Source organism: Stegastes partitus, unplaced genomic scaffold (genome assembly GCF_000690725.1).
Source record: "Stegastes partitus isolate 25-593 unplaced genomic scaffold, Stegastes_partitus-1.0.2 Scaffold16, whole genome shotgun sequence".
Classification (NCBI taxonomy): domain Eukaryota; kingdom Metazoa; phylum Chordata; class Actinopteri; family Pomacentridae; genus Stegastes; species Stegastes partitus.
The window spans coordinates 1281797-1296205 of NW_007577747.1; the positions used below are offsets into that span (position 1 = coordinate 1281797).

The window sequence follows — 14409 nt, forward strand, 5'->3', positions numbered from 1 at the left end:
CGGCGCTGCCATGAATACGTTGCTAAATAGAAGCCTGTGCTTCATTCCAGCTCTCGTTCGGAGCCAGATATGAGGCCAGCCAAGGCTTTGCCCACATCCTTACGCAGGAAACTTAAGTTGCGCTGACACTAAGCGTACGGAACGCATTGGAGGCCTTGTTGAGAAAGCCACATGTGTGAGCCAGTGCGGAGTAGCCAAGAGTGCAAGCTGTTGGCCAGCTGACGGGCTGAATTCAGACATCATAATGATCCCATCCAATTTAACTGTGCTACATGTGGGATTCATGTGTGCGGGTATTAAAATGCTGTTTCTACGCATCCGTTTTTTGCTGTGCCCGCTTCCACCCCCACCCCCCCCAAAAAAAAGAAAGAAAGAGGGGGTTGCTTAAGGCTTGAAAGAAAAATCAATATAAAACTTTGCTTCTTTTTCTAATGCGAGTTAGGACTCTCTGAAAATGTTTCTCACCTCATTTGAAGGAAATATGCAGCCTTTTGTGCGTTTGGAGAGACTGTGAGTGTTTTATTAGAATCCTGACCTTATGTGGAAAATATGTCACAGGTAAAAACCTTTCTTAATGAAGAAAAATGTTTCAGGAGAGCTCTCTGAAAGCAAGCCTTCGAAATGAGCCGTAATGTGTTCCAGAGGCCTACAAACCCTATTTTCGAGCCTCCTTTGTGGAACAGATGTACACACCGAACCAGCAGCCGGTCGGGCCCATCTCCGACTTTCAAAAGGCTTTATCTTTAAGCTCTCGGTGACAACACGTCGCTTGTTTTCCAGCCGCCTGTGTTATGATTGGCTTGCTTTGTTGGTGCTGTTTTGCGTACAGGAAGCTCGCTATCCCCGCCGGCGCTGTCTGCTTCGCACCTCTCGCTCCTCGTAGGAACTGCGTGCTCCCAAAAACCACTCATCTGCTAAATGAGTTTCCTTCTGCCCCAGTCTGGTACGCTCTGCTCCCTGGAACGCCGCTGTTTAATTGGTCAGCCCTCTTTTTTTTTTTTTCTCTCCCCTCCTCCCCACAACAGCCCTCCATGTCTTTGGAGAGCTGTAAAGTACTCGAACTCTTGAGTGAAGGTCAAGAGGGCGAGCGGTGTTGGTGTGCGAGAGCGTGTTTGTGTGCATGTACGATCTTAATTACTCGTGTTAGTCCAGTAAAAAGAAAGCGACGGACCAGTCAGTGAAATGAAAGGCATTAAAATGAGAGTGAAGCTATTTTTATAGATGCTTGGCTGTGTTGGTGATTTCTGTAGGTGTGTGTGTGTGTGTGTGTGTGTGTGTGTGTGTGTGTTGGACTGTGGCCTAGATGGACCCCCTGCTCGGCCTCTCCCACCTTCCTTGCTCTGCCTTTGAACCCTATCAGAAAATTAATTGGCAAACCCCGGGTGTTGGGTTCCGGACTGCGGCCCAGGTGGTTAATGCGATTGCCAGATCTGGAGCCACTGATTGATGACAGCAGGGTCCTTAGATGAGCAGAACCTCGCTCCGTCCTCCTGGTCTCCCTCGGTTTTTTTTTTGTGTTTTTCTTTTACTGGGCCTGGATCTCAGACCGAGTCTCTGGTAATGCAATGAGAGACAGGGTCAAGAAGACGAAGGTTTTATCTGTCGTAAAAACCAGGCCACGGGAAAGAGATAAGAGTGAGTCATGAACTTAGCCTTCTGTTATTGACTCCGTCTGAAGCTTTTTGACTGATGGCTGCGTGTCCTGACTGCGTGTGCGCAAAAATCTTTAAAGAGAACGAAGGCAGAGAAGAGGAGATTTAATTTGCTTTTGGGATTGAATTTTTCATCTGTCAGATCTGGCCAAACTGTTGAAACATCAGATGTGTAAAATACTGCTTTTAGCCTTTTACCGTGGACTTTTTCACCAGCAGGACGCCAGCTCTGGGCCTAACTTTCACTAACTTCTATGCATTTGAACACAATTTGTATGAATATTAAACTTTTGTCTTTATTTTCAAAAACAGCATTTTGTCTTAAACCCCTAAATACTCGTCTCTGTGGATCAAAGTTACATATCTAGAGGATTTTCTTAATGAAAATAATCCCCTCTGTGACTCCTTAGAATGACTCGCACCCGCCTCTCTCTCCGCCCACCGCTCCCAACTTGCAGCTCAAGCACACCAGCTCACTTGTGACTCTGCTCGAACACTGTAAAACTCCTCGATGCTACTCTAAATATAATTGGAAAGTGAGTCTGCAATGTTGTGGGAAAAAAAAGTGAATCAAGCGTGTTTCCATTAACGGCTTTGGAGTAAGTAAACGCGGAAGTCTGCACAGTGGCTCCAGAAGGTGGCGCTATTCATTACATTACATAGGATTGTGATGCAGTGAGTAGAATCAGAATCAGCTTTAATGGCCAAATACGTTCACAACATACAAGGAATTTGGTTTCGGCTGTTGGTGTCGGCCCTAGGAATTTACACGAATAATAGAAATAGGAAAATTTAAAAAATACAATAAAATAAAGTAAAATAACTACAGAAAGAAAAAGAATAAAACACAATAAATATTAATAAAAAATAAACAAGATAATAAGACAAATATATACAAGAATTTACACATCCGGTAGAAAAGGTATATGTACATTAAGAAGAAGAAGAAACAGGAAACAAAACCAGCGGTTTGCCAACTGCTAGAACGACCTCAAGATAAAAATGGAAGAAAAGTCGTCAGGAACCATTTTCAATTGAGACAGTTGCAATAATACGTGTCTGTCATACTGATCATGTTTCCGGTTGTCCACAGTGTAGACATAGAAACAGCTGATAAGTTAAACGTTAGCGAACTTATTCAGAATGTTCATCTACTATGAAGACTCTCCTTTGAACAAGTCAAAAACCACCTCGAGAAACTTTTATTGCAAGAAAATTGGAGACGTTTGAAGAAGGTCTAATGTGAAGTCATGATACTTCAGCAATTCAGCCGTACATGTTTTCTATTAGGACATCATTTTCTTTACTACATCCAATTCCCCCTCAGCATACATACAGGCTACTTAAAAAAAAAAAAAACAGCCTGTCATGTGAGAAATATTGTCCACCAAGGCAGTAAATGTGTCAATATGCAGATAAAAACACAGCTTAATGCAACACCTCTCCTTTTAAGCCTCCTCATTGTTCTGGCAGGATCAAAAAGCATCACGCAGAAACATCAGGCATAGCTGAAAGAGTCTCTTTTAGCTTCGCTCTTAAGCGGCTGTAACCAGAGACGTGGCTTCATCTCACTGAATAGCAGTAGCTTTTTGATGTTGCTTTTGCTTTTTGGCAGAAGACACAGACTGAGACAGTTGTCTGATCTCTTATTGTCCCCGGCACAAATATAAACGTCAGGCTCTGTCGTCGCACTCATTCACTTGTCATATCACATTCAGGCCTCCTCTCCGATTCCAAAGCCTCTTGCTATAGCGATCACATGCGTCACGGTGCTTGTACTCGTCCGCGGTAACAGGGGATCTATTAGTTGCATTTATAGAGGAACACTATAGCCCCCAAAAGTTCAAAGACGAAGAGCAGGTCTCGCTAGGATATCACTGTTCACCTTATGCCCTGTTTCTCTTTACTGTGACCAGTCCTTTTTCTACCTACACGAACCGGACGAATTACGACACGTTATCTTTCAAAAAACGTAGAAATGTCACCTCTGTTATGTGTCTCTAATCTGGGTTTTCCTAAATCGATCAGTGTTTTGTGATAGGTTTCGATCAAAAATCTTTAATCAGTTGTTTTTTGTCTTTTGTATTCAAACTTCTTGTCAAATTCTGGGCACAAGTTAGATTTTAGTTGGAAAAAGGTCGCTACACTTGCAGATAATCCATTTGGTTCTTAATTCACACCATTAATGACAAGATGGATGGATGTTCACATGATCAAAGCTCGTTTCATGTTTGTGAAGGTCAGTCAGATATGATCGTTTTCACTCTGTTTACTCCTCCTGTGCTTCTGTTGGTGACACTATCTTGAAGCTACACGCCTTCCCTTTACGGAGCGCCTCCGTGAAGAGGACCCAGTGAAGGGCTTCATTCATGCTAGAGAAGAGGGTAGCTTGATCTGGAGACGTGACACGCTAGCGTGTAGTAAACAATCTGATTTCCTGCCAGATAGAGTTGCTTTGATGCTTGTAACTGCGAACAACTTACAGAGAAAGTTCAGCAAAGTGCATCTGACCTACTGGCCCCTTCTCACTCTGTAGCCTTACAGGAAGTGCTTCAGAAATGTGGTTTAAGATGTGCTTTGGTTTGCTGCCTGACATGAGCGTGGTCAGTTTAAAACAACATAAACGCATGAAATGCTACTCTGCTTGGAAAGTCAATTAAAAAAAAGCAAAATCTATATATATGTGGGTTGCATGACATCGGGGAAAATTGCGATATTTTGTTTTTCTGCGATATAAAACAATGCAGCTATTTACACCAGATGACTCGATTTGGAAAGAAATAATCATTTCACAATGATTGGGGTGATTTGTAGGGCAGCGCTCTGCAGAGAGAATAAAAAATAATTTATATAAAGCTGATAAAAGCCATTTTGGGCCTTCTTCATATGCTTTACCATTGGCAAAGACATCTGACATCGTTTTTTTTTTGCTTTGGATGGTATTCAGTTTTGACTTTGCACTCATCATACAGAGCTTTGTGGTACTATGTGGAATGTCATTACCAGGGGTACACCATATGAGAACAGTTTTAAACTGCTTTTTTCAGCTTTTCTTAAGTTATTTTTTATTTTCAGTGCAGATGCATTAATCTGCAAAATCAATCCAATTATTCTAGAGTGATGAAGTCTTTCTAAATGCAGTTATTAAAATCATCTGGTGAAAATTTCTCTCTTTTTTTATATGACAATGTTAGTTTTTTTATGTCATGCAGCCTTAATTGTGCAACGAATACAAATGCATTCTGTTTTGTCTTTCGCCTCAGGGTCCCAATGCTCTTGTGACGTACACCATCATCAGTGGGGCGGACGACAGTTTTCGCATCGACCCCGAATCTGGTGATCTGATCGCCACCAAGAAACTGGACCGGGAGCGACGTTCCAAGTATTCCCTGCTGGTGCGGGCGGACGATGGAAAACAGTCGTCTGACATGAGGCTCAACATCACCGTCAAGGACGTCAACGACCACACGCCCAAGTTCTCCCGCACGACGTACTCGTTTGACATCCCCGAAGACATGACGCCAGGTGAGGTCTTAATGTCGCCTAATGAAGCATCAAGTTGCAACACTAAAATGCGAGAGATGTCTTCAAAATAATAGACTGAGACAGCTGAAGTTTGGTCTCCTGCAGACTCAGACAGCTCTGCTAAAATCATCAACAGCCTCAAATTATTGGGGGCGGATTACGGTAGTATTTTTTACTTTTTTAAAAAACATTTTCATATGAGCCTTTCCAAATCCCCTGTATCTATAAGACTTTAATCAGGTCAAAGTGACAGTAAGTTATCTTTGATTTATGGGAAAATCTATCAGCAACCAGCAGGATTTACAACAATACTGACAACTGTCTGGCACAGCTGCTTCAAGCCTCTCACCACTTCAGTCACAAGTAAAATATTAAGTCTGGAAGTCAAAGAAGAATGTCTGGTGAGGATAGAATTAACATATGACCCGATAAGCACTAATAAAAACACTTATAATTAGGTGTTTGCTCATCAAAATTTCACCCGTACGTCATCAGTTTAAAGCCCAATAAATGTTTTGCTCCCAAACAGAACAGGCCAAATCAGTAAAACCAAAAAAATCTGTTGTTTTAGCAACTGCTGAAGCAATCATCGAGTCAGCGGTATTAACAAACTGCCTTTATAACCCCCTGCAGTCAGTCTATAGAGCAGTAAAGTCTAACTTCTCGCCTCTGTGTTGCAACCCGTCTGACTCTCGCAGGCTCCATCGTGGCGGCAATCCTGGCCAGCGACTCTGACTCAGGGGTTAACGGAGAGGTCACCTACTCGCTGGAGGAAGACGACGAGGACGACACGTTCCTCCTGAACCCCGTGACGGGAGTTTTCAACGTGACGCGTTCGCTTGACTACGAGACTCAGCAGTATTATATTCTGACTGCGAAGGCGCAGGACGGGGGCGGGCAGGCCAGCACGGTCAGGGTTTACTTCAACGTGTTGGACGTGAACGACAACCCGCCCATCTTCAACACCACCGTGTACAGCACGTCTGTCTCAGAGAGTCTGCCGCCTGGATCCAGTATTGTTACTGTCGGGGCCAGTGATGCTGATGACGGTACGTATACACGTGATGTGACATCCAGGATAGTAATATATGATACTTATACTAGCTCCTGATGTTTTGGGTGGATGCCGTTCATTCTTTTCTTGGATTTAGTTCTATGTCACAATGTTTTGCAATAATACGTTTGTTATCAGAGTTATAGTATCTGAACATTTGACTGGCAATGTTCAAAATGTAAAAACTTAGAAGAGTGTATATTATATTAAATAGAAATATTAAACATGCCAAATAACCGTCAAACATATGTGAAAATTTGCAAGAAAAAAACAAATAAATAAACGTCATAAACATGTTAATACTTACTAAAAAGTTCACAGACTGCCTACAAATATCAAAAGCCCTACCAGATTTAAATTTGGCCCCCATCCTGGTCAAAACAGTCTTGGTGCAGTTATCCACTGCACCCAGTGCTCCTGCAACACTTGTACTGTTTCCTGGAGGACCTGTTATGTAAACACGTCAGACACCACCTGCGATGAGCGCTGCATCTCCAAAACTGTGTCAAAAAGGCGACCTTTCAACCTCATTTAGTAAAAGAGGACGAAGGCTCAGGGGGCTAAATCTGGCAGCCGAGTCCCTAAGACGTTACGGTTGAACTCCGCCTCGACAGTCCGACCCCGGGGGACTAATTCACTGAGCACAACCACATAAATGTTGAAGAAAACAATAAACATGCTCCTGGTGTGCTCCTGCGGGCTCTTCAGCAGCAAAAACTGCTGTTTCTTCTCTTAAATGCAGCTGCAGACCCACCTCTTGTCACCAGCGAGGATCCTCCACGTGAAGGTTGGATCATTGCAGCTGTGGACTGACACAGAATGTCATGTTTGTTCTCTGCTCCAATTTAAGATCCGTGGAGAAATCACACATGAACACCTGCCAGCGGTCATAAATACACGAGTAAAACAGGTCCTGGTGTTGCGTCAGTCTGTCTCTTGACAGTTAAAATCGCAAATGTTGCACGCACTTGACCGTGACACGTCCGTACATGCACACCAGCAACAGTCCGACAGCTTCTTGATCTCCCCTCATACAATGACCATTCAGACACCAGGCTGCATTGATGTCTGCCCTTCAATCTCCTTGGTGCAGTAATGCAGTTTTATCATGACATGACCTACTAGAATAACCTATTTTGCTCTTTAGATTTACATTATTAATCATGATCTTGTTTTATAATTGTATGGTTAATGTAGAGTTTGATTAGACAAAATCAGAGATAAAGTACAGTGATTGTGGCGCTGCTTCTGCTTCATACAGGATTTCAGAGACTTCCCCAAGGGATTTTACAGCTAATAAGAAATGTTTTCACACTCCTATATTTAGAAATGTTTGGCAGATGTGTAAGAAACCTCTGTTAAATCAAGTTAAGTCCTGGAAGTATCCCAGATATGTCAATATATTTAAAGAAAACCACTCAGTGTGCATGCTTGGAGCAGCGATGTGCTTTCGTAGTGTATAAATCAAGCACGAGTGAGCCGTGGAAGATTAATTTAATGGTGGCCTGTCACTTTGTTATGACAGTTGGTTATTGAGAAGCTTTCAAACCTACATTTTATTTTTCATTTTTATTTTGAGTCGCGCGTGAATGATTTGATGAAATACAACATCTTCACCGTGTGATTAAGTGGCTTGAGTTATTTCTGCGTTTCAGGTGGTGGGTTTCGTGTTTGCGAAGTGCCGTGCGGTATTTGAACAGTCACCGCTGCTCTCCTCTGCTGTAATTACCGCTTCACCCGGGCCTAATGTGGTTATTGTGACCTACATTCCTGGGAAATACGCTGCCTCGTTCTCAAACCAGAGTCTGGCTTTCTTTCTCCGCCGTCCACATAATCTGACCGCGTCGTCCTCTCAGATATATAGTTGCCGTTTTCCACTGTCAAAATAAAACACTGCCATTGTTAACACTTCCTAAGCTGTGACCCCCCGACCCCCAGACTTTGTCTCCCGACGCTGCAGCCTAAACTCGGATGGAAGTAGCACTCGGGCTTTTGATAAGGGATTACTTGTGTACTGTAAATACACAGTGGAGTGTGGGAAGGTGCTGGCGCTTTCCACATGAATACCCCGTTGAGTTGAATTACAGACGCTCAATTTAAGCTCATTTTAACCCCCAGTTCGAGGGGGAGCTCTGCGGATTAGGCCAGATTTCAGGGTTAGATAGTTTACTGCATCCATGCACTCAGTCACAGTGTACTTATGTCATTTAAATAAATATTAGCATTGTGAGGGACTTTCCAAAGACTGCACAGCCATGCTATCAGTTTAGGAAGTGGTTTGCGGCGGTGCTTCTCTTTCGATAGCAATCGGTCATGCTGCATGAATGGATTGTCCGCTCGGAGGACAGGAGCTGCAGCCAGGTCTTGCACATGCACAATTTGTGGAAATGGATGTTGATAATTCACATAAGAGCCGAACTCACACATATAGAATATTAAACAATTACATGTACAACAATGATGCCAGTCAGACGTATCAGAACTTGACCTCCACTTGTGCTTTCTGTTTATCTGTTTTTTTGTTTGTTAATTTTGTATTCATTATTAAAGGTCATGTTAACTCTCTGAACCACAAAAGCATAGGCGCGTTTGAAAAGAATGTTATCTTTAAAGAAAAAGCCAAAAATACCGTATTTATCAGAGCTGAAAAATTCCATCTCTGTCCAGTTATACTGCAGGTTGTGTTCACACAGAGCAGAGAGGAAGCGAGCATGTTTGATTAATACAATAAATGTCAGCATGGTATCAAACAGGATGCAGAGGAGCGGGTTGTTGGAGGATACATTCGGCATGGTGAAACATCTCCCTAGTGTTTATGTGCGCAGCTGTAAAATATAAATAGTAAAATATGGATAGCTTGTGGAGTCACTGTTCCTTCAGAATTAGTAACACCTGTAGGGGGAAGAAAATTGTACATGTTCTTTTTTTTTTCCCAAAAGAAATTATACTTTTTTGTGATTTGTGGCATAAGAACATTATGATACTGCAAAACTCATGTTTGAGTTCTCTCAATTTCTAGCCATGGACTTTGTATTACAGTGAAAAATGAGCCCAGAGTGAGATGAAATGTGACGAGAGATAAATAAATATCCATAAACTGCTTGGAGCTCAGAGGGTTGAATAGTTATTTTTTAACATGTTAGGGATCCAATCTTTGTCTGTGTCGCTTATGTTCAGTATTTATTTTTTGTTTTTGTTTTTTAAGGAGTGACTGCATCAGAAAAGACTCCATGTTGAGTTCACTCAGCAGAGTTTTTGTGTTATTAGGATCTTTACTATCAGTTAGTTTCATCTCCAAAGTATTTGTAAGGAACCAACAGCTATGTTTATCTATTCTGGCTTTACAAGGTCGTCCTAAACAAAGTGCAGTTCAGTTATCACACATTTTTCTCCACTAATAATCACTTCCTGTTGTGTCTTTCAGGCCCAAACGCACAGCTCCTCTACAAAATTGCATCTGGTGACCCCCAGGGCCACTTTGTCATCACCAAGGAAGGAGTCCTCCAAACTAAGAAGGCCCTGGACCGGGAGACCCAGTCTTTCTACAACCTGGTCGTCACCGTCAATGACTTGGCCCCGTCTCCCATGACCCGCTTCACCAGCACTGCCCAGGTGTCAATCATCCTCCTGGACGTCAACGACTGCCCGCCGACCTTCACCTCCCAGAAGATGACCTACATCCAGGAGAACACGCCGGTGGACACGGTCGTGTTCACTGCACACGCCACAGACGCTGACAGCGGGCCCAACAGCTACGTGGAGTATTCCCTCAGAGGGCCTTTTGGGAACAAGTTCAGCATCGGGACCATAGACGGAGACGTCAGGTTGGTCGGGGAACTTGACAGGGAGGAACTTTCCAACTACACTCTCACAGTTGTAGCTACAGATAAAGGCGAACCTGCTCTGTCTTCAACCATGGATGTAACGATGATGGTGTTGGACGTCAACGACAACACGCCAAGCTTCTCGCAGAACATCTACGACATTGAGATCGAGGAGAACACCTTGACGGGGACTGATGTCATCCAGGTGTTTGCTAGCGACGCTGACGACGGCACCAATGGGCAGATTCGCTTCTCTATCTCTGGAGGGAACACCAACTCTGACTTCAGGATCGACTCGGTCACTGGGGTGATCTCGGTGGCCAAACAGCTGGACCGTGAGACCCGTTCGTCCTATTCGCTGGTGGTCCAAGCTGCAGACCGCGGCAGCAGCCCCCGGGTGGATCGAGCGACAGTCAACATTGTTTTGCTGGACGTTAACGACTGCTCACCCGTGTTCGAGCTCTCTCCTTACACCGTCAACGTTCAGGAGAACCTTGAGAACCTACCGAAAAACATTCTGCAGGTCGGTGCCTGGTTTTTTGTGTTTGTTTTCTTTTTTTTCTTCTTTTCTCAAGTAATTTGTGGAAACGCCATTAACATTCACAGACAGGAACTCCTGAGTGAACAGAAGGCAGTGTTTTTTGAATGACAGTCCTAAGACCTTAAACAAGCTAATGCCTTAACCAGATTTGTAGTGATACTAACTTAATAAGAGCAGGTATGTGAGCCGTATCAGAGCGCTACACCACTGAGCACGGTGGTCTTATTTTGCTAAATGAAATGACAAATACCTGACCGAAATGATAAAGAAATGATATATGACTGCAATTTGCTCTGCTCAATTAAGACTTTATAGGATTTCACCGAAATATGAAACTCGGCTAAATTGCGTGACGAGGCAATTAACATTCTAACCACCCTGATGACTAAATGAGCCATATATAAAAAATGGAGAGGAAAGACTGATCTCCAATGACAGAGCAATTCCGTTTTCTCTCACTCGTGCACCTCGAGAGGAAATGAGGGTACAGTTATGTGGTGGGAAAAGGTCCAGACATGGAGGGGTTTCTACCACACAAGAGCTCACATCTGTGTCTTTACCTGGGAGGGTTGGGAAGCCCACAGTGCGTTTGGGCACATCAGTGAGCAGCTGGTGTAAAATCAAAAACTAAAGAGTTTCATACTTAGAAGTCATTAAATAAATGTCCACCATTAATCCTCACAGCGGCCGAGAAGAGCACAGAATGCATTAGTGACTCTCTGGTTTTCATTTTAATGGATTCTCTAGGAAAGTCTGATTAGACAAAGTGAATAAGTAATGATCTTCCTTCCCTTAACAATTATCATCATGGTGCTGCTGAGCACCGTGTTGCTAATAAACTCCCAGCTGCTTCACTGAGCATGCTCAGTGAGGACGGTGGTTACGCTGAGTTACTCCCACTCACGTTTAAACTTTTACAGTTGTGTGAATTAAGCAGTATGTACGAGTGGCGAAACTGAAAACAACCAGAGAATGTAAAAAGTGAAACTAAAGTCCTTATAGGCAAGTCTCACAGCCATCAAGCTTATTTCTGTTCGTATTTTCAGGTTGTTGCCAGGGACGACGACCAAAGTGCCAACGGCCAGCTGAGCTACATGCTCAGCGGTGGGAACGATGAGGGCGCCTTCACCCTCTCGTCCAACGGTCAGCTGAGCGTGACCCAGACGCTGGACCGAGAGGCTCAGGGGAAATACATCCTGCTGATCACAGCCACAGACTCAGGTACGACGGCGTCTCCGGGCCGACAGCATCTTGAAATGTTTGACGGCCTTCAAGCTAAAGATGATTTCGTGCTCGCTCAGCCGTATTCTGTTTCAGCTCATTGTGATCCGGAATCGGTTGTTTACGTCTAAACTCATTCCACATCCAACGTGTTCGACTTATCATCCGTGATCTGGTGTGTCTGGTGCGGACCGAGCGCTGTGTAATGTCTCCTTACATGGACATTGTTGAGTTTCAGCGAAGCAAGAAACATATTTTGTAATCAGGCTACAAAACGGAGCTTTTCATGAACTCGCAGCAATGTCAACAAACAGCATTTTGATTTCATAGCGTTCACAGAGCTCTTTTTGTGTGGCACAATAACCTAAACATTCTGGAGTTTTTAGCTTGCAAAATAGTGGGTGTTTTTTTTTTTTTTCTTCTTCTTCTTCTTCTTCTTCTTTTCGACCTGTTCCACAGAAGTCCTTTCAGCGGGTTCGATTGAATAGCATCCTCTGTTTATTTGGATACGGCGGTAGAGCTTGTTATAGCCAGATAAAAGGTTAACTTGTTATTGCATAGAGGCCAGTTAATGTGCAGTTAAAGGAGTACATGCGTATCCCCGTTGCAGCCAAATCACATGGTATCCCAGCTAAGTATATGTTTCCCCCGAGCTGCTCTGGCACAGCCGTCATGGTCTGAGGGTGGTTCTGTTTCATTCCTGGACTGACCATGTGACCGTTCATAACGCTGTGTATTTTTGACCGTGCACAGGCTTTTGGTGAGAATTGGGAACAATGCTGCACAGTGTCTTGTTGTGAAAAGTGTTAAAGACTTGTGATTGAAAGGCTTTGTATTATTTGCCCAATCATTTGATAATCTGAATATTTAGCAAGAGACGGAGATAGATGGTGTGTAATTGTGTCATTATAAAAGAGTCCTTCAATCAAAAACTCTGCAAGAACGCCACATTTTCTGATAATCAATCTTCCTTAAAACCACCGAAGATATTTTTGTGAGAGTTTTCTTGCTTTTTAGAGCTCTGTGCCACATGGACAAAATTGCCCAACGAGGGAACATACTAATTAGGATTCGATCTCTTTTTTGTACGCTTCACGAGGAGTCCATATTTAGAGCCCTGACAACAATTCCAAAATATTTTGACAGGACGTTTCGGTACAATGTTGAGGCAGAAAGAGGGATTTGGGGTAGAATATCAAAATATCAAAAACCCCATAATCATAGTACAGGCCAAATTACCCAGCAGCATTTTCTCACATTTTTGAGGCCTCGGCTGAGACAGTGGGGGGAAATGGTTCTCCCAGGCGCTATCTGGCAGGAAATTTTTGAAGGTGGATGGGGCAGACATGTCTCCAACTCTGCTGTCTACCATGACCCATTTTCAACCACAGACATTCATCTTAACATGTCCGCCTTTGTCTTACCCGTAGCATTCGACGAGTTGTGTTGCAAAAAAGAAAAAGAGAAGGATTTATCATTCGGGAGGCTTCAGGCTGCGGAAGAATTATTCTATCAGGACTTAAGCTGTTTGTCAGAAATATGTTGTTCTGTCATATTTGGTGTTATGTAAAAGCTGAGGCGGAGTCCTGCTGCAGCCGCCGTGACCTACAAACACTTCATCATGACGAAAAGGGATAATTGTGTGCTGTAACACAAGTGCTACATGGGTTTTTGCGCAGATGTGCTCCACTCAGCTTCTTTTTTTTAAACTCCTTCTGTGAATGAATCATACACTAACTTCCACATTTCCGGGCAGGGCCGTGTCCGTGTGTTGTCGTGCTTTAGTGGTGCCTTCTCTGGGGGATGTTTTCGGTGAACTCATTAATTGCAGAACTCCAGGATGTGCTAACTGCTAAACCTGTCGTGAAGCGCGTGGAAACAAAGGAGCTCACCAGGTGCTGCCTCTCGTAACGGCCACGACTTGGTAAACTTTTGCAGTTATTTGAAAATCTGAGCCCCCTCCTGAAAATGTGGCATCCATACAAGCTGCACGAAGGTGTTTTACAAGGCGTCTTGTTGAGAGGAAACCTGACGTGGAATATTTCTGGGTTGTTTTTTTCTTTACTCTGCCTTCTTTGTTTATGGAAAGTTGTTTTTTGCATTTTTGAGTTAACTAGTTGTGAAGACAAAAGGCAGAGATGCTGGCGGGGGCGGAGGAGGGGGTGCGTGGTCCCTGACTGTTCTTGCTGCTCAGCCAACATCTGGGATCAGCTGCAGGCAAATCAGATTTTTTAAGCCTTCTGCTTAGCAATGGACAAGATTTGCCTGCTTGAAAGAATGTAAAACAACGAGATCTCCAACAGAGAAACACAGACGAGATCCTGTTGTCGAGCAATCTTTGCTGTGAGGCCTTTAAAGTCCCTCTCTGGTCATGGATTTAACCCCTAAAAACCTGCCTCTGTCTAGCAAAGTTGCGGATTTAGACGTTTTTTTTCCACCAGCTTAAATACAACACTTCTTAAACACTGTAAAACATGTCAACACTACACAATGGCAAGTTGTAATAATGGAGTAATCCAACCGTGAACAAGAAATAATGATACAGAAAGTCCCACGCTGCAAGTTGATAGGTTGATTCATTCTGGGGCTGCA

General features: G+C 43.5%; 1 protein-coding gene across 1 annotated transcript in view; it reads left to right on the plus strand.

The window, feature by feature from the left end:
• fat4 (FAT atypical cadherin 4) overlaps window positions 1–14409 on the plus strand; it is a 122194-nt gene that overhangs the window by 63985 nt on the left and 43800 nt on the right. The window contains exons 3-6 of the mRNA XM_008291166.1: window positions 4916–5177; window positions 5876–6226; window positions 9656–10578; window positions 11643–11817. Of these exons, the coding sequence (XP_008289388.1) occupies window positions 4916–5177; window positions 5876–6226; window positions 9656–10578; window positions 11643–11817 (1711 nt within the window). The remainder of the gene's footprint in view (window positions 1–4915; window positions 5178–5875; window positions 6227–9655; window positions 10579–11642; window positions 11818–14409) is intronic.